The following is a 19,545-nucleotide window of genomic DNA, read 5'->3' as shown; positions in this document are numbered from 1 at the left end:
ATTGATACTACTCCAGCTCAACGGCGTGATGTGGATTGGCAAGCATTAGCTCCGATGGAAACTAAATTTCATCTCAACATCCGGATTTCACGTTCACCCTTCTAAAAAAGTCTTTATATGGTAAATATTCAGTTAGTTTCTGTTTCAGATCAGTTGGAAAAATTCGGCCATCCCTTCCACTAGAAATATGTATTTAAATTAAATTAAAACTTCCTATTCATACACCGGTAAAAATGTACAATTGATATTTTTTTTCGGTAGAAAATTGTCTGCGAAGACTTCAGATCACTGCACTTTCAATCAGACATATTAGCCTAACTTCAAATGACGAAGTTGCCTGATCGTTCTCTCTTAATAATAGTTCTGATATTAACCTCCTTAACCTCCAAATTCCCCGTCCACCACTTGAAAAAGAACTCTTCATATCGGTGAATATTCAGTTACTTTTTTTTTCAGATCATTTGAAAAAATTTTCACCTCCCATGGGCCAGAAATAAACGCTTTCAAGTTACGAACAGATAAAAATGTGCTATCAATATTATTCTTTCAACAGAGAAATTTTCTGGGAAGACTTATAAAACAATTGCACTTTCAGTCAGACATGCCAACCAAATTCTGCTTGACGACGTCAGCTGGTCGTTCTAATTTTGGAAAATTTTCCGTCTTCGTTCAAATTTACAATTGAAACGAAATGAAAAATGCAGAAAATCGGGATATTTTTTTAATAAGAAAGTGGAAAAATAGAAAAAAAAATCCTTACACTAAAAAAATAGTAAAAGTCGAAACATTTTGGCCTTACGTCCGGAAGTCTTTATCAATGGAACAAAAAGGAAAAAAAACAAAAAAACAAATGAACTAACCTAAAATAAACAAAACATAAACGAAGAGTGAAAAAGCACAAACGCTACACAAAACGAATTAAAGCGTATTAATAACCTTTAATAGGATAATCCAATTTCTTAGATAACGTTGCACTACAAAGCAGGATGTCCATCCGTCTTTGATTATCAAACGGACGCAAAACCTAAATGTTTGAAATTTTATTCTTAGTTTTTGCCATTTTTCCATTGTCTAATTTCTATATTTTTATAGAAATCAATATTTTTAAAGAATTATAGTTTCTACATTCATAAAACCATTAGAAGAGCTCAGACTCTTCTCTTTCCCTGAACCAATTGCCAGACCGAACCTATAACCGGGCAAAAAGATGAGCATAAATCTTTGCTTTGTTAGAACTGTTGTCTTATTCTATTTGTCTCTTCTACTCTTACTTCATATCTTTTTGATATTCTATATTCCTATAAAATTTTATACGCTTCTATTTTCTTCTATGATTTCTATCCTTCTTGTTTTATTCTATATTCTCCATCAGGACTAATTGTACTATTTACACAATTGCCAAAAAATGAAGGATCATTATTACGGTTTAAACAATTTATGATAAACAACAGACAGCACCTTGTCTTTGCAAGCTTCGTTCCCTTTTTCTTGCGTATCTTGCAAAGGTTTTCATACGCAGCGCAATAGCGCTGCCTAATAAAGAGCAACGTGGGCACAATGCATTATTTTTTGGGGTCGTAGACCAGAGCACTTCACACCGAAGGACTTGTCGAAGAAACTTCGAAAAGGGTTCATTCAACTGGAAATTGAAACGGCTAGTTCCCTTTTTAATAGTCTAAAGTGATTGGAGGGCAACTAGACCCCCCTCCCACGCCCACCATTCCCCAACACATACAATCAAATGTTTGAGATAGCCCTTTTGTTTAACGTAGTTGAAATACCAAGAAATTATGTATTTGAGGATGACTATCTCCCCCAGCCCTCAGGACAACGGTTGTAAGTTGTACCCTGGGGCATATAAGGTCTATATAGAAAGGATGACTGTGTAAACTTCAGAGGTGGCTCATGGGATTGGTAATCAGAATTTCTAGAGCCTATTTTAAGATTCAGAGTGATCGGAGGGTAGATGCCCCCCCCACACACCTCCTATTTTCCCGCGGTGCATCTGATAGAAATTTTGAGATGGCCATTTGCTGTTGTAGAAAGTTAGAAAAAAACTCATTCGATTGGAAATTGAAGGGGCTAGTAACCCTTTAAGCAGTCGAAACTGATTGGAGGGCAACTAAACCCCTCCCACGCCCACCATTACACCAAACACATCTAACCAAAATTTCGAGATAATTTTTTTAATCAAAATTTTGACACTTTTATCAGTGTAGTTAAAAGGTCGAGAAATATTTCTTTGAGGATGACATCCCCCTCCACAGCCCCCAGGGCAAGGGTTGTAAGTTATGCCCTGGGGGCATATAAGGTTTTTTTTAGAAAAGAGTGGTCATATGAAGTTCGGAGGGATTGTTAATCATATTTTCTAATACTCTTTTTAAGATTCAAAGTGATCAGAGGGCGGATACCTCCCCCCCACACACACATACCTCCTTTTTTCCGAAATGTATCAGATAGAAACTTTGAGATGGTCATTTGTTGTTGTGGTAGCAACTTCAACAAATAATCATTCGATTGGAAATTGAAAGGGCCTTTTAAATAGTCAAAAATGATTGGAGGACATCAAGCCCCCCCCCACCCACCAATCAATTCCCAAACAAATCTAATCAAAACTTTGAGATAGCCATTTTGTTCAGCATAGAAAGTCTGACAATTATGTCTTTGAGAATGACCCCCCCCCCATATTCTTCGCGTAAGGGTTGTAAGTTATACCCCGAGGGCATATAAGGTTTTTATGGAAAGAGTAGTCTTAAAAACACCGGAGGGGGCTCATTAGATTGGAAATCAGATGTTCTAGTTCCTTTTTTAAGAGTCAAAGTGATCTGGGGCAGCCACCCCCGCCCTGCGTCGTATTTTCCAAAAATTCATCCGATAAAAATTTTGAGATAGCTATTTGTTCAAAAATCGTCCAAAGATCATATAATATGGCCTTTCGGGTGGACAAAATCCCCCAGAGTCTGGAGGTAACGGTTCTAAGGTATGCCCCAGGGGTATATCAGGTTATCATGGAGGGGGGTCGTGTGAACTTTAGAAGAAGCTCATTTAAGTTCTAGTTCTCCAATAAGAGTCAAACATGACGGGGAGCAACTAGCACCCCTCCCTAACATACTCTTTTCACAAAAAGCATTCAATGTGAGATTGCCATTTTGTTACCAATAACAATGTCTTTAGGGTGGACACAGTCCCCTAGAGCCCATGGGCAAGGGTTGTAAGTTATGCCCCGGGGCATATAAAGCTTTTATGGAACGGGTGGTTGTATAAGTTTGGGTCGGAAGGACTTACTTTAAATGGAAGTCCAAAGTTTTAGTGCCCTTTTTAAGAGTCAAAAATGAATGGACGGCAATTAGCCCCATCATTTTCCAAAACATATCCGATCGAAATTTTAAAAGATTTATTTTTGTTCAGCCTTGTTGAAAGGTCAAGTAATTATGTCTTTGGGGGTGTCGATTTCCCAATTATCCTCAGGACAAGGGCTGTAAGCTAGACAATTCGTTCACTGTTTGCATAAAATTTTAGCTAAATCAAAAGACGCTATGTGGATGCAAATTGTCAAAATACCGTATCTCAATAATTGATTTGGGTATTAAGTTGGAACAGTCAGAGAATGCTTGAAGGGGAAGATCATCTCAACAAAAGGCAATATGTGTACACTACTACTAATAATACTGTTACTATTTACTACTATTACTACTACTTCTATTGATACTAATTGTAAGGCTAAGAGCACCGAGAGGAAAATTTGATAACATGTAGGCTATCAAAAGGACATATCAGCAATGTCATAGCAACGGCTAATTGTATAAAGTTGAAACTTCTTGGACATGATGAGAGGGATGTTCGACTAATCAAAAGGCAATTTATTAATAATATTACTATTAATATGAATTCTATTATTGTGAATACTACTACAACTATACCTAAGGGTATGAAGGTGAAATTTTCAAGGAATTTTGAGGGGGAAGGTGAACTGAATCAAAACACGCCGTCTGTATGCAGGCTGTCAAAAGGGTACAACAGCAATATCTTAGGAACAGTTTGGTGTGTGAAGTTGAAACTAACAGGGCTTGTTGTAGGGATGTTGAACTAACCAAAAGAAAATATTTGCATCCTAATGCTACTGCTTTTACTCATGGCCTACTACTACTACTTTTACTATTATTTCTACCTCTATTACTACTACTGCCACAAAAGCTCAGGCTACTACAATTACTTCTACTGCTATTAAAGCTAAGGATATTATCAGGAAAAATTTGGGATATATAGAAACTAAATGGAACGAATTCGAAACACACTAGGCCCACACAGGTCGTGAAGCGGACGCATCAGAAATACTTCAGGAATGGTTGATGGTACTAAGCTGAAACTTTCAACGTGTGTTGAAGGGGATATTGAAGAAACCAAAGGTGCTATGCGCACACTTCTACTAATGCCGCTACAACTATTGCTACTGTGCAATCTAAGGGTGTTAAGGTGAAGCTTTAGGAATATTTAGGCGGATGTTGAATTAAATCAAGACAAACTATGATTATGTGGACTTTCAAAAAGGTGACAATGCAATATCAGAAAAAAAAATATGTTATTAAGTTAGACCTTTAAGGGTAAGTTGTAGGGGATTTTAAACTAGCCAGAAGGCACTAAGTGCATACTTTAAATACTACCACTACAGTTACTGCAACTAGTGCCGCCAAGGGTATTAAGGTGTAACTTTTAGGGAAAGTTTGGGAGGAGTTTCAATTAGATAAAAACCTGTATACATACAGGTTTTCAAAAGGACATATAAGCAATGTCCTGGGCGGCACCATTCTATAGTAGCTAGAAATATCAATGAAAGTCTTAAAGGAGCTAATTTGAATCAAAATTCAACATTCTGGTGCCTTTTTTAAGAGTAAGAGATTTAATATTCTTGAATTCCCTTCGTAAAAGTCAATTGTTCAGAATGAGGGTGCTTTTAACAGGTGGCATTCATCAAAACACTTTTGGAAGAAAATGAAGATAGAAGAACCGAAGCACCAAATTTATGGGTTACGGAAAAATTGTTCAGTTTGGGTATCTGATCATATACCTTTGGTCTGTAGCCATTCTGGAATTGGATAGCTGCTTTTTCGGTGTTAAAGATTAATAAAGTGAATGTAGACAATAAAAAAAAACAAAATAAAATTGTCCACTCACAATATATGAACTTCATGCATGAGAAACGTCAATGTTCAGGTAAGAAAGAAAAACTGTCCTTAAATTGAAAAGATTGAAACACCCGACTGAGTAGTCACAAACTTCGCGGCATGCTTTTTGTGAAAAAAAGTTGTCAAATTTGTGAACACTGTACGGATCCTTATTTTTGCTGAAAATACCTATAAGCCTGAAAATCAGTCACACTTTAAATATACTAAACGCTCAAAAATACGAGCAAAATTCCTACTCCTTTTTGAATAGTTGAATAAATGTTATTAAACCAGTTCAGAAGCCAATGACACACAGACTACATTTTTGAATCCCCTAGCTAAAGCCCTCAAAAACTCTAAAGGTGAGCCTTACTTTAAAGACAAGTATTCACGAATTTCCTTACCTTATCGAGAGTTGCGAATGCCAGAATTATATCATCAATACGATTTACTGTCTCAGTAGCGGCTTGATTTAATGGTTCCAAAGTAACAGCGGGCCCTTTGACGCCATCATAAAGGCATGTGGTAGTGTGCCCTCGAACTCCAAACGTTCTTTTAAAATTTACTTCATATACGTTTCCAGTGATGTCAGAGAAAACAGCAACAGTAGGATTGTTTGTAAACTAGAAAACGAATGACAAAAGTAAAGGCACAGGAAACACTTACGTAATGGAATTTGAGAAGAGTAAGCGCAAATGAGCTTTATTTGATTCTTTATAAGTCTAGATGATTAATTATATAACAAAGCGGCATAAAGCTAAAACAGTAGCGCACATTCCTTCTTTGCCCTACTCTATTCAGAGCGTCATTCTTCACTCCTCTTTCTTTTAAAATCTTTTGTTGCGACATCTTCGCACCCATTTCGAAGACGTCCGGCTCTTTGTTTGGGCCTAGCTTTATTATCAAAACGGCCAATTTCTGGCAATCCGTCATGCTTCATCTGTAAGAAGAATATATGAACGGTGAAGTCACCAAGTAAATTCAAAGAGACTATGTAAACCCAGGATATCAAAATAGCGTCTTTGTAATATTTTGGGAACAGAACGGGTTGGAAATTTCAAGACGTCTTTGGAAAGAGGGAGGGAAGGATCCACGTTTGAGTATGCACTACTTTCCCTTTGGTCATGTTAAAACCATAAAAAGTACAGTTTTTGGCAATCTACCGTCCTTAAATCGGAAAACGTTGCCTAACAGTTTTGACCTATTTCATTGTAACCCTAGACAGTGATATCGAACCAAATTTTTAATACAGATTATTTTTTGATATACAGTTACTAATACGGGTACTCACTTCCAACAATTCGAAAGACACTGTACTCACCCTCTTAGATACGACTGAGGAGATAAGGTCGAAACTTTCAAAGAGTGAAGAGGGAGAGCACCACATTCGAGGATGCCCTGTTTTTATTTGGCCACAGCAGTATTGCAAAAAAGCACAATTGTTGGCAATCTACTATCCCTAATGCGTAGCACAGAGTCAGACCTTCTTTCATTATAGCCCTAAAAAGTGGTGTCGAACCAAATTTGTTGTACAGCTTACATTTTGATATAGTCACTAACACAGGTATCTAGAAATAACCTTAAACAGTTGTTCTGGAAAACATCTAGTATATCTTCTCCCATGCAGTACATTTTAGGCCTACACGCTTATAATAGCTTTAAGCAAACAAATCGTCTTTTCATCGAATCTGGGACATAATATCTTCCTGATTAAACTTATTTTTAACCTGATTATGTTCTTATCTGATTCTTTGGGTAAGTTTAGTATACAACGTAGGTACATGAATAGATAAAGCAAATACCCAATCGATTTTAGTTATCAATTTTTGAGATAATTGGTTTTTCGATAAATGTCAAATAAATAAAATGATTTTGCTAAAAGGATCTTCCAAGACTTATAAAAACAATTTACAAGCTGCCACGTTATCCAATTACCATGCTACCAAGTTATCATGTTTATAGCAACCCATAGTTTTACTTATTAAGTAATCATACGTTTAGTAGTCTACTGATGTGGAAATGTGAAAGAAGAACCAGGACTGCCACTAAAAATTTGGTAAAATTCTCTTCCGAAAAATCCCAAGATTTAAATAAAACCTAAAAAATTAAATAATAATACATTTCATAAAGTTTTTCGGGCCATGTTCAATACATGTGATTCTCCCAAGACCCCAAGGTGGTGATTTAAATTTCAAGATCTTGGGGAAAAGCCAAAGGAGTGGCAACCCTGAGAACAACCCGCGATTTATAAAGAGATTGGTTTCCGACAGGGATCAGGCTAAAAGGATTCATCATTACATCAGTGACATAAAGATAAATACATTCAGGACTTGATAAAAAGGATGAAAAGACGATTGCCTGGCAATGCTGTAACAAGGGCTGAATGTACTTACATTAGAAACAATAATTCAGTTCCTAAACAATACTTCATTACTTTTTTTTTCTTAAAAATCTGTTCTAAATTATTTTACTGCTGGAAGAGAACATAACCACACATGTACATGCGATTAAGAATCGAAATAGAGAAAAAATGACTTTTTTTGCCTGTTCAGTAAAAAGGTTGGAATGTGTATCAAGCACACTTTAAATATACTAAACACTCAAAAATACGAGCAAAATTCCTACTCCTTTTTGAATAATTGAATAAATGTTATCAAACCAGTTCAGAAGCCAATGACACACAGAGTACATTTTTGAATCCCCTAGCTAAAGCCCTTTAACGCACTTAAAGCACTTCAAAGAACTTTACATAGCCCAAAATTTTTATTATGTATCTAGATTGTCGTCTTGTCGTGACCTCGAGCATATTTCCATATTGATCTACTCAGTCTTGGTAGGGTCCATAAAATTAATTAGTGCTAAAAGCTTCACATTTTTTCAGAGTCTAACAGCATTTTGACAATATATTCACTATAGTATCCTGCACCCGATACTTATATATAATTTATTATATTTTATATACATGTATTGGACCTAAAAATTTATTGGCTTTTTAATAACAGGTGTCAACGAAAAAAAAATGTTTCCTCTGAGAAGTTCTGTGCATCTCTGCAGCATCTTCCTGTAGCTGGCTATTCAATCTGAATAATCAGTAAAGAAATAAATGTGATCAAACAGACCTTGATATTGATTACTGTGGTCTCTTCTTTGTGAGCATCTTCCAAGATCCTCAATAACTTTCCGTTAGAGACATCATACATAACTATATGTCCCCTGACATGTCCACATAGAAGTCTGGTACAATCTGCGTTGAAAGATAATGCAGAAACAGAGCCAAAGGATTCGATATCTCTACCTAGAAAACATATTTGTACATATTGACGACAGCAAGGTAAATTGTGAAGGAGACTCAACATTAAGCGAACTTGGTCCATTTTTTGGTTTATTTAAACTACCAATGCTCCAATTTTAGCAGGAACTAAATATTAAGCGTTTATCATTATCCGTAACTTACATCTTGTAAGCTGACATAGAAATTTCAGGAGTTGTTGGAAAACGCACAGTTTCCCTTAAGAGCAAGTGAGCCAAACTCGCTCATATTATTGTTATTGTTCTTGTTTATTCTTTCCGGCTTTTGTCCGGCTTTATGACCAGAAATTTGCCATACTTTATATTAAAAAACAGTTTTAGCCTCAAAAGCAAAAAAAAAAAAAAAAAAAAAATAAGAAAAGACAGACACATCTTACCGATACAATGGATATAAAATACCTAAGGAAAGATTACCAAAGTTAGATCCCTTTACCTTAATGACTTGAAATCCGGGACACTGTCCTTAAATGTCTCAAACTAGGCCACTTTTCATGCTCTCTTGCACAGATACAGTCAGATTAAGCTTGTTTTAGCAAAGATTCGCGAATGACCAACACACTCATTGTTCAAAGCATTACTTTAAGGATCGAATGATTACGATAACAAACCAAGGCATCATAGCAAAAAAAAAACATGTGAAACCGGCAAATTGAGTGTTTTACAAACGTTTGCTTTTGTTTAATCAAAAATTGCCACGGCCTGAACCACGGCCCAAGATCAACAAATATTTTAAAAGCCTATTTAAAAAAAACAGTGAAAAAAAACCCGAAAAAACTACCCAGTGAAAAAAAAAATGGCCACACTTAGCTGATCCGGGAATGCTAACTATTATTTCGATTGGTCTGAATAACGAAAGGTCATTTCAAGAACATATATATAGACATTAGCTGAAAACCCCTCGAAAACGGCATCGGATCGAAACGAAAGATCGCCATTAGAATTGCCATTGTCGAAAACTCCATACAGGAAGCTTGCAGGTCCCCACCTTGAACAACAAGAAAAATCAATTTAATACATAAGTATATAGTTCTAAAAACACAATTGGGTGGCTAGTCGGTACGATTCTTTGATTTGGAGCAACAAAATTTACAGATAAAGTAAAAGTTGTAGTATCAAGTTGCTGGGGGCTCTTGCAACAAATAAGAATTCGCTAGAGGCAACACTCCATCGGAATATAAGAAATAAAACACAATCTACCGGTACTCAACATCAAAGGTGGTAGCAACACTTAGAAGTATCTACAGTTAACGAGTTGTGCTAACTATGATGCTCGATTTTTACCAAAAACCTTGTCAACTATCATGTAGGTTAATAGATTCGGCTAAACGAGAGCAGTCTGTGTTTAAGGGGAGCTAGCTCTTACCGGAAGGGATTAATAGTGCTACGGATACCACTAACTCTATAGTCTCTGTAGAAATATGCTAAATACATACTAACAGAGGGGAGGATATTTATCCAATACTGGGATAAAGAGCCTTTAAGAAAAATTGAAATAAAGTGGCCTGAATAGACCTCATTTTCGTGTTCATGACCCCACTCGCGTTGTATCTATCAAATTTTTAACACGTTTCCCCTTCCTCGAGCTAACCAGCTTCTATCTACCTCGCTATATACCCTGTGTAAATAAATGCCCAAATACGTTCAAACAGAGGGTGGATTTATCCAACACTGGTCTAGAGTCTCCGTTTCGCGAAAAAATTAAAATAAAGTGGCCTGAAAACGCCTACTTTTCGGTTTTTGACCTCACTCTGGTATGCATTTATCAAATTAAACACGTCTCCCATTCTTAAAACTAATTCCTATGGACAATCTATTAATTTTCTAAACGAAACTTTACTTAATATCCACAATCCCAAAGTTCCATCTCGTTCTTTACAAGGGCTTTCTAGACTTTTAAAGAAGAAAAAGGTGATGCCCTGCTTTATGCTTGGATTCTTATTAAGTCATCGTTTAAATTCTTGTGTCCATTTTTAAGCTAATTAAGCAGCATAAGATTTAGTTGCTGTTAATAAAACTTTTCCTCAAAAAAAAAGAAAAGAAATTAAACTATAAGCCTTGGAACAACCGTGTATTAGTTTATCAAGCAAATAGTAATTACCAGTGCCAGCACCCAAACACCATCTCAAATTTTGTCCTCCATCAAAAACAAAGGTTAAGCCACTATTGGATCCAACAGCTAACCAGGCGGAAACAGCAATCGACGTGGGTGCACCGATTCTCGAGAAACCCTGTAAAACCGACTATAAACATAACATATTTTACTTAAATGAAAGATACTATTTAAAGGAGAGGAAGAATAGCAACTGAAAATACTTAAGTTATATTTCTTATGGGAGTTTAACAGGTTGACTGACGAAGCGAAAAAGGTCGAAGATTTCAAAAGTACTGACGAGGCTGATAAAGGTAGCTTTTTGTCTGGTGATGAATACTTTGATTTTGGTGATGACGAAACAACTGGTGATAATTCTGGCAACTGTGGCCGCGAAACCAATTCCGTGAAGGTGGTGGTTTTATCATATTTGAATGAGAGGCGAAGGGGGCTATAATTCATAATAGCATAAGGTTGTTTTTGTCTGGAGATGAATACTTTGATCTTGGTGATGAATATTTCTGGCAACCGTGGCTGCGAAACCAATTCCATGAAGGTGGTGGTTTTATCATATTTGAATGAGAGGCTAAGGGAGCTATAATATAATAGCATAAGGCAGCTTTTTGTCTGGAGACGAATACTTTGATCTTCGTGATGAAGAAACAACTCGTGATAATTCTGGCAACCGTGGCCGCGAAACCAATTTCGTGAAGGTGGTGGTTTTATAATATTTAAATGAGAGGTGAAAGGAGCTATAATTCATAATAGCATTAGGTAGCTTTTTGTCTGGAGATGAATACTTTGATCTTAGTGATGAAGAAACATCTCGTGATAATTCTGACAGCCATGGCCGCGAAACCAATTCCGTGAAGGTGGTGGTTTTATCCTATTTGAATGAGAGGCGATGGGAGCTTCTCCTCTCGAGAAGAGCAACAGCATATTCAGTATGCAGATTCAACAGCATAACAAATACTTTTGTTTCTTCCCACTTATTCCACCCAAACCTTTCCAAAGATTTGCAAGATGTAAGTTTCCATCTAGGAGGGGATATTGTGGAGAGCACCGCTAAAGAAAAAAAAACTGCAAAATCGAGTGTGCAGCTAAGTATTATAAAAGACGGCATATTCGCCCCCCCAAGATTTTTAAAAACTAGAATTTACATAAAGAAACGCAGTGCATATCTTAATAGGTCAAAAGTGGCTCCATTTTCTGTAAATAAAATTGTTATGTAGCGTCTGATGAGAAGTACTAAAACATTATTTTTCTTAATCAAGGCCAATTTCTTCTTCTCTACCAACTATGAAGTAAATATGCCTCTGCAAATATAATTAGCAGATAAAGCCCCATTAAAGACTCATCAATTCCTAACTTCTTTCGGGAAAAGGGTCTAACTTCTTTCGGAAACACGCAATCTTATTTTTGGTGCAACAATATTAACTCTAAAACTAAGTACATTTTTATCATCGTAAATCATGGTGCTTTCTCTATTACTATATAAAGGAAACCAGAATTCAGGAAGTATGTCTACTTTACAAGACAACCTCTTGTTTTAGCTAAATCTGAAGTAATTATGCCTCTGCATTTTTAATCAGTGTTTATTTAGTCGATAATTTTTAACTACAGGGTCAGTAAGTGATAAAGTGAGGGATAAAGTTGAAACCTTTAGGTGGCCTTTTTGGAGGGGGGAATTTGGCAAAATGTATTTTTGCCGTCCCCACAAAAAATAAGCTATGGGTTTTTCTTCTTTTATGCTTGTCGTCTAACAGAATCGGCTGCTAATAACATTAAAACGTGATTAGGTCTAAGCATATAATCCTCGTCAAAATAATATTGCTCAGCCTGTTAAATAAATATTTATAGTTTTTAATCAATTCATATTTTTCTTTTTTAAAGAAGAAGAAAAACGGATAAATTCGAATTCAAAAGATTAGAATGCCGCTCACAAAATACGGAACGTTTAATGTTCTTCAACTCCAACTGTTATGTATAATATTACTGGTATTTCCTGGCTTATGCATGTGTTCAGCGATTCTTCCTTACCAAGCGACAAGAGACTCCATTAACCCTTTGCGCCGGATGTCTTTTTAAAAGGACAAGCACATTTGATTGGTAGCAATGACTTGCGTATGGTTTCAATCGGCATACGTCATCTCTTGTATGATTCAGCGGTTCAAGAGGTGTCTAATAAGATGTCGCACAAGGCGGTGGGACACTCGGTTCAGTTGCTAGGCGAAGATTGGTGAGAGAGGTCCAGAAAGGGGTGAAAGGTAGGTACTGAATAAAATATTATTAAAATCATTAAATGGCTTTCAAAAATTCTAGAAAAAAATCCGAGTGCAGTTAGATAGTGTTAAATTAGGATTTGATAAGAGGCTAAGATCCAACGGTAACAATGCTGGTGTATGAACTAGTTTCTGACAAGCTGTCCTTTTGGAAGGACATCCGTCCGTAAGGGTCAACAACTTGACGGCTATTGCGTGAAAGAACATCGGAGGAAAATAATAAGAATGGTTAATATATTTGAATATGTTTTAACGAATTCATATCAAAGTACATTTGCTTTTACTTTGATGGGTGACGAGTTTGAGAAGACATTGAAGAAGTCACGAAACTTGCACGCTCAGCTAAATCTTGAACCAGAAACGAAATGTTTATAGAACTACCAGATGGAGCTGTTTCCGAGATGTCGGATCTTTCAGATTCCGATGATGACGAGAGTGATAGCCAGTATTTACCGCCGAATCCCGAACTAACCGACTTCTACGAGTTAACGCAGATGGAACAGATGCGAGACAGCCCCCTTCCCAATAAATTTCTTGAGTCCCATGAATTTGAAGAACCTGGGCCCTCTACTAGCTCTGACAGGGCAACTGAAAATCAGGAACCTTCTACCAAAAAGGTATACCGACGAAATAGGGGCCAATACAAGTGGCGTTATAAGGACTTCGGACCTTATATTGAAGATCAGCAAGTTATGTGTGCATATACTCCCCCACCAACAGAGTCCATGTCCCCAGCATAATATTTTTCTATGTTTTTCTGTGACGAAATAATTGTTAAGATATTGTTAGAGACGAATCCCTATGCAATGACGAAGGACAACGAATTCATCGATGTCACAAAACAAGAGATATACTCTTACCTTTCAATAACTCTCTACATGGGAATAACACGATTGCCTACCTACAAGTTCTACTGGTAGAAGGAGCTGAACTATACTCTCGTCACTGGAAAGATGTCCCGAGACAGTTTTACATTGATTCGAAAGTACTTGCATTCAATGACAACAGTAAGTGCAAGCCAAAAACCGATCCTGGACATGATCATCTATTCAAGGAGAGGCCCATAGTTGACTTGCTGCGAGAAAATTTGATGAGAACTGAGCCTGAAGAAAGACACAGTATCGATGAACAGATTATCCCATTCAAGGGAAGATCTGTTATGCGGCAGTCCTAGTTTTGTCAAGAGCAGCGCTGAAATTGTCTTTTAGAGTATGTTCTCTTTCAATCTGACAACCCAAGTCAGAAAAACTACATAGTTCATAATTTTACCAAAAGTAGCACAAGGCATAAAGAACATTGTCCATTTCAGCGATTTTTTTTTTCTAAACCTTTCTTTCTAGGAATATCTAAAAATAACAAGCCTGATGATAGCCAGCACAGTGCTGGCCAAATGTTTATGCTCATAATAACATAATTTAAAACAAAGAATAGATAAAGTCATTGTTTATGATACAAAAATGAAAGAATAGAAACCTGTAAATAAACAAAAAAAAATAGTTGAAACAACCGAACCCAAGGTATATAACAGGACAAAGTTTAGAGCCCAAGGAGCACAGAAACAAGGGAAAATAGTACATAAGGCATAGGAGGGTATTATATATGCTTGCAAAAAGGGAGAGCCCCCCCTCCTTCCTTTCCCAAGGATGATTGGAAAAAAAATATTTCCTAAAAATGTAATTTTCATTTCTTCGAGATTTTCCCTCCTGGAAAACATCCTCAAAATTCATCAAATTTTGGCTCTGTCGAGCTATGGTAATACTCTTGGTGCTAGACCAGCATTGGAGCCAACTTATTTTTAAAGGAGTTAAACGCCGAGCTCACAAAAACACTAGGACAATCTTGGCTGCGGTAATCCAAAACTAAGCTAACCGTGCTGCAGCGATTGACTGATTGTCTTCCGCTATCTCATTTGACTCCGAAAAATTCGGTTGTAATTTGATTTTTCCAAAATGTCCTTTTCTAGTATTTGACACCTCCTCTCCCCTTTCTACCCCTTCCAATTATTAGAAAACTACTGTGCCAGGCACAAAGAGCCCTTCGTAAACTAGATAACAGGTAAAAAAGAGCCGGTTTGATAAAATTTAGTTATTCCTAGATTCGCCTAACCTATAAAACAAACAATCAGCGAAATTTTGTTTTTGAATAATTATTTGCGCAGCCTAAGACATATCGTAGCGCCATACCCTTACAGTGATTTAAAATTCAATGTCTGGCTCCGATTGACTGATTGTCTTCTGGTATCTCATTTGACTCGAAGAATTAATTATATTTGATTTTGAAGAGTTTTTATAGCGATTTAACTGGTGTATGGCTCCCCTCTTCCTTCACCACTTTCAAAAATTTTAAAACTACTGTACTTGGCAAAGAGCCATTTCGTAAAATAGATAACCCGTAAACACGAGACAATTTGATAAAACTGTAAAAGTCTTTACTTTTCTAAGTTTTGGTAGCAAACGGGTTATTAACAATAAAAATATTTTGGTAAAAACAATAACTTACCGAAGTCAGATGTGAGGTTATATTTTTCAGTATGACATGTCTTAGTATAGAGCCCTTTTTCTTCAATTTTCGAATAGAGGAGGTGCTATTTGGCACTGAAGCTTGACTGACAGCACTGCCACTTGTCCGTGATGTTATAGACATGGCATCAGACACGTCAATAAATGGGTTAATCTGCTAAAAACACATAACGTTATTCACGCCTCAAAATTCAAAACTAAGATTCAAAATGAAATTCTTCGTGTTAATTTTTTCAACATAATCAAAAAAAAAAGAACACAGAAAATATGTAGAAGTAAAGACAATAAAATATAAAGTTAAGAAGAGGTGGTTATACACAGCAATTGAACAATAATATTACAAATTTATGTTTGGTACTGAAATTTTAAGAAGGTTAAACGATTTTTCAATTTATTTAGAACCCTTTTCGAGGAAGGTGGGCATCCAATCAACATAGCCTTGCTGCAAAATTAACATTATCGTTAAATTGGTATCAGCTTTGTAGATTAACTAAACAGCGTGCAAGTAGTTAAGAGAATACCCACAATATTTTTAAACTTTCTAAGCTCATCAATAAGATATCAAGCAGATTTTTTCTTCTTCTTCTTCTAATATTATCCACCCATGGGATTCTTTAGGTACCCTTCTAGTGTCTCACTTTATTAGCTGATGTTCCACGACTACCGTATATTCCTGATGTGTCGAAAAAACTGTCACTCTGTTTCTCTTGCTAGAGCCAAAGAAGTTACTGACTGACATTCTGAAGCTATATTAATCTTCTCTAGATCTTTTATTAGGAGATTTGAGTTTTGTTAATTTGCCTTACACTCAAACACAAGATGTTGCAAAGTTTCTTCTGTAGTGTAACAAACCGGACATTTAGATGATGGATGAAGCCGATATCTAGATGAAGATTTTGAGTGACGTTTCAATAATTGCAAAGTAATTACGACTGAGCTTGTAGTTGAGCTTAAGCAGCTTCGAAAAGTTTCTCATCAGACGTTTCAAAGTAGCCACCCAGTCGTATTCACTGAGGATTACTTGGAGAGATCTGTTACCTACATAGTTGCTCCTTACCTACAATTCTCCTGTCTGTTCATGAAGTTAAAGATTAATTGACGAGAACAGGTCACTGCATGTAGTAAGGCATTTTAAAGATTAGACAATTTGAGCACAGAACACATTTTTGCTTCCAGTATTGGAAAATGTAGCATTTGTTGGTTTAAAAAGTAAATCTAAGGACCGTTGAAAAAAAATTATAAATGGTCTTTGTTATTTCTTCATTTGCCCATATTTTACTTGCTGTATTTCTGTCTGGTTTCTACCCTTTCATCTCTTTTTAAATTTCTTTGAATGCTTCAAAACAAATTAATGAGGATACTTTAAAAACCCTTTACAGTTTGACAGTTAAACATCTGTAAGGGACATGCACGATTTGTAGCATTCGTGTCATTTTCATGTTTCAGGATTTGTCATACTGGGCGAAAAATATGGAACTCAACTTCAGCCGAAACCCCTGGTCCAAAGTCCAAACGACTATCTAAGAGATCCTTAAAAAAATATTTGAAAGTTTAATCTGTAAGCGAATAATTCTACCTTTGTGTTTTTATTTTTATATTTTGTTTGTATATAAAAATTTTATTTTGTATAAGTTACTTTGAGGCAGCTTATAGCTCTGATTGTGTACTATTTGCAGAGCTGAAGTAATACCAATATGCACGTGTGCTGTCTGTCGAGCTTGTAGGTATATAATTGTGTTTAAATAAAAACGATCTATTCTATTGGCTCCTCCTGCGACTTCTTTTTCAACTCCTGTAAACATAAGCCAAATTCCTCCAGTGGTATTGAAAGCCACATCAGGCTAGCACAATGTGCTTCCTCCAAACTTCCAATTGACAGCCAAATTCCTCCAGTGGCACGAGCCAAATTCCTCCAGTGACATTGACAGCCACATTAGGTTAGCCACATTGACAGCCACAGTTTAGCACATAGCTAAGCAAACCAAAATTTTATAGTGGGTAGATTTTTCAAGCAGCTTTGGGTTGAAATTGAGACAAATCAGAATATAGAAAAAATGGATTATGTAAGAGTAATTTTTTGTCTGATCTGGAGTTTAGCCAGACTTATCATTAGAAATCTTCTATTTGGTTAATCTTACTTAAAGTTGTGACATAGTAATAAATAAGTTTTGAAATAACCTTATATTTAATTGTCCACAGAGAAGGAGACTGTGAAATAATTGCGTTATTGGTACCTCTGGTAACCTCTGCTCTTGAACCTCTGGTAGCTCTTAACACTCACATCCAGTCAAAATTTTGAAATAGCCATCTTCTACAGTATAGTTGAAAGGTCCAGTTGTTATGTCTTTGGGGATGACAACCCCCTACAACCCTCATGGGAATGACTACAAGTAATATTAGTTGCCTGTTACTACAGTATAAGGTTTTTATGGAAGGGGTGGTCGTCAGGGCTTCCACTTTTCGGTTTCAAAATTCCCTATTTTTACATTAATTTTCCCTAAAATTCCTTGTCTTTAGATCTAATTTCTCCCTGTTTTTCTCCCTAGAAAAAAGAGATATTTTGCCTTTGATTTCTATACAATCTACACGAAAAACGTAACGTAGAATCGAAGTGTTTTCTTTAAGAGTCAAGAGTGATTGGACGGGAACTAGCACCCCCCCCCCTCTCACTGTCTTTTCCCTAAATGCTTCTGATGGAAATTTGAGACAGCCAATTGTTCCAAATTGAAAAAGAACACACTTCAAACGTTTTTACTTTTGTAACTTCGACAAATCAAGAACTATTATGATTTTAAGAAATAAATATCAGTATATGTGTATTAATTGTTATTTATTGTTCGCTTTCTGTTTCGTTTATTTATTGATGGTGACTAGTGTTAGTTTTGCGCTTGGAAGATTATTTGACTTTATTTCTGCTCATTTTTAGTTTAATGGAGCTTTTAACATTGCTTTGAAATCTTATTTTGTGGAAAGTTTCTTTTCATTAATAAAATAAAGAAACGTATTAATTTAGTGTTCTTGAGCAGTTTAAAGACAAAGTAAAATTACAATGAAATGAAGGAACGAGTTACTTTAGCTTGTGTGAGTCTATGATTGATATACAGGGAGGAGGAATTATAAGAAAACCAATCCTAAAAATTTATGATTCTTTGATACATAGACAGGAAGGAGGAATTGAATTCACAAATAAATTGAAATTGCCTGCTTAACACCTCGTCACCAAAATCAAAAAAGTTTGATATATATATATATATATATATATATATATATATATATATATATATATATATATATATATATATATATATATATATATATATATATATATATATATATATATGTATAAAATATACTCTCTTTAAACGAGCAACAGTGTATTTATTTATGTATGTATTTATACATAATTTGTTCTTGAAAATGATTTTGCTGAAATCCAAACAGCTAAAGCAAAAGGCGCGGAAAAATGTATGATGAAATCATGCATGAAAATGAAGCACAACTGAGAATTGCGGCTACAAGACATGCGACAAGAAATATCAGTAAAAATCTAATATAAAAATAATGAATAAAAAAAATCTGTGGTTAGATGAAAAGGGAAAGAGGTGATCACGTCGAGTAATCAATGAAATCTGCAGTTAGAAGGGAAGCAACAGTGAGAATCACAATTAATCCGAAAAGAAATCGGATCTAATAAAATTATTAAGATGATTAAAGATTAGTAAAAAAGATTAGAGAGTCGAATATATACAAGCCAGCCATGTGTGAAGCACCGGGGTCTGGGCGAAGCCTGGGCTCCTGGTACTAATATTATGTGTGTAAGATATATTACTAAAAATCTGACTTACCCCAGATTCTGATTTACTATTTAAAATACTGTCCAAGTCCTGGTCCAACAAACATTCCAAGGAAAGATTTGATGGATCATCTTCATTAGAAATTGAACCACTTTCGAATATCTGAAACAATCAATCATCATAGCACATTAGTTTTTAATAAGGATTATAATAATAATAATTATAATAATTTATTTGTTACCCGCTTGTTTTGACAATTTAAGCGAAGTAAAAACGTTAAGAAAAAAAGTCAAAATAACACAAACAATACAATTAATACAGTCTAATCAAAGGGTGGCAAGGACCAAAGCGTTGACAGGCCTCAGCACCTAATCAAGCATAGAGTTTTTT

General features: G+C 35.7%; 1 protein-coding gene across 5 annotated transcripts in view; it reads right to left on the bottom strand.

Moving 5' to 3' along the window:
- The window catches only part of LOC136043183 (vacuolar protein sorting-associated protein 8 homolog), a 122,923-nt gene that overhangs the window by 86,270 nt on the left and 17,108 nt on the right, over positions 1-19,545 (bottom strand). For 3 of the 5 annotated variants that reach the window (XM_065728112.1, XM_065728114.1, XM_065728116.1), the window contains exons 2-6: positions 19,207-19,317; positions 15,342-15,518; positions 10,570-10,699; positions 8,282-8,457; positions 5,567-5,785 (exon numbers count right to left, since the gene is read on the bottom strand). In XM_065728112.1, the coding sequence (XP_065584184.1) occupies positions 5,567-5,785; positions 8,282-8,457; positions 10,570-10,699; positions 15,342-15,518; positions 19,207-19,317 (813 nt within the window). The remainder of the gene's footprint in view (positions 1-5,566; positions 5,786-8,281; positions 8,458-10,569; positions 10,700-15,341; positions 15,519-19,206; positions 19,318-19,545) is intronic. The other 2 variants (XM_065728113.1, XM_065728115.1) reach the window with 1 other exon arrangement.

This window comes from Artemia franciscana, unplaced genomic scaffold, assembly GCF_032884065.1.
Source record: "Artemia franciscana unplaced genomic scaffold, ASM3288406v1 Scaffold_364, whole genome shotgun sequence".
Lineage (NCBI taxonomy): Eukaryota > Metazoa > Arthropoda > Branchiopoda > Anostraca > Artemiidae > Artemia > Artemia franciscana.
The sequence above is the reverse complement of the archived record's forward strand: the minus strand, read 5'-3'. Positions and strand labels throughout refer to the sequence as shown.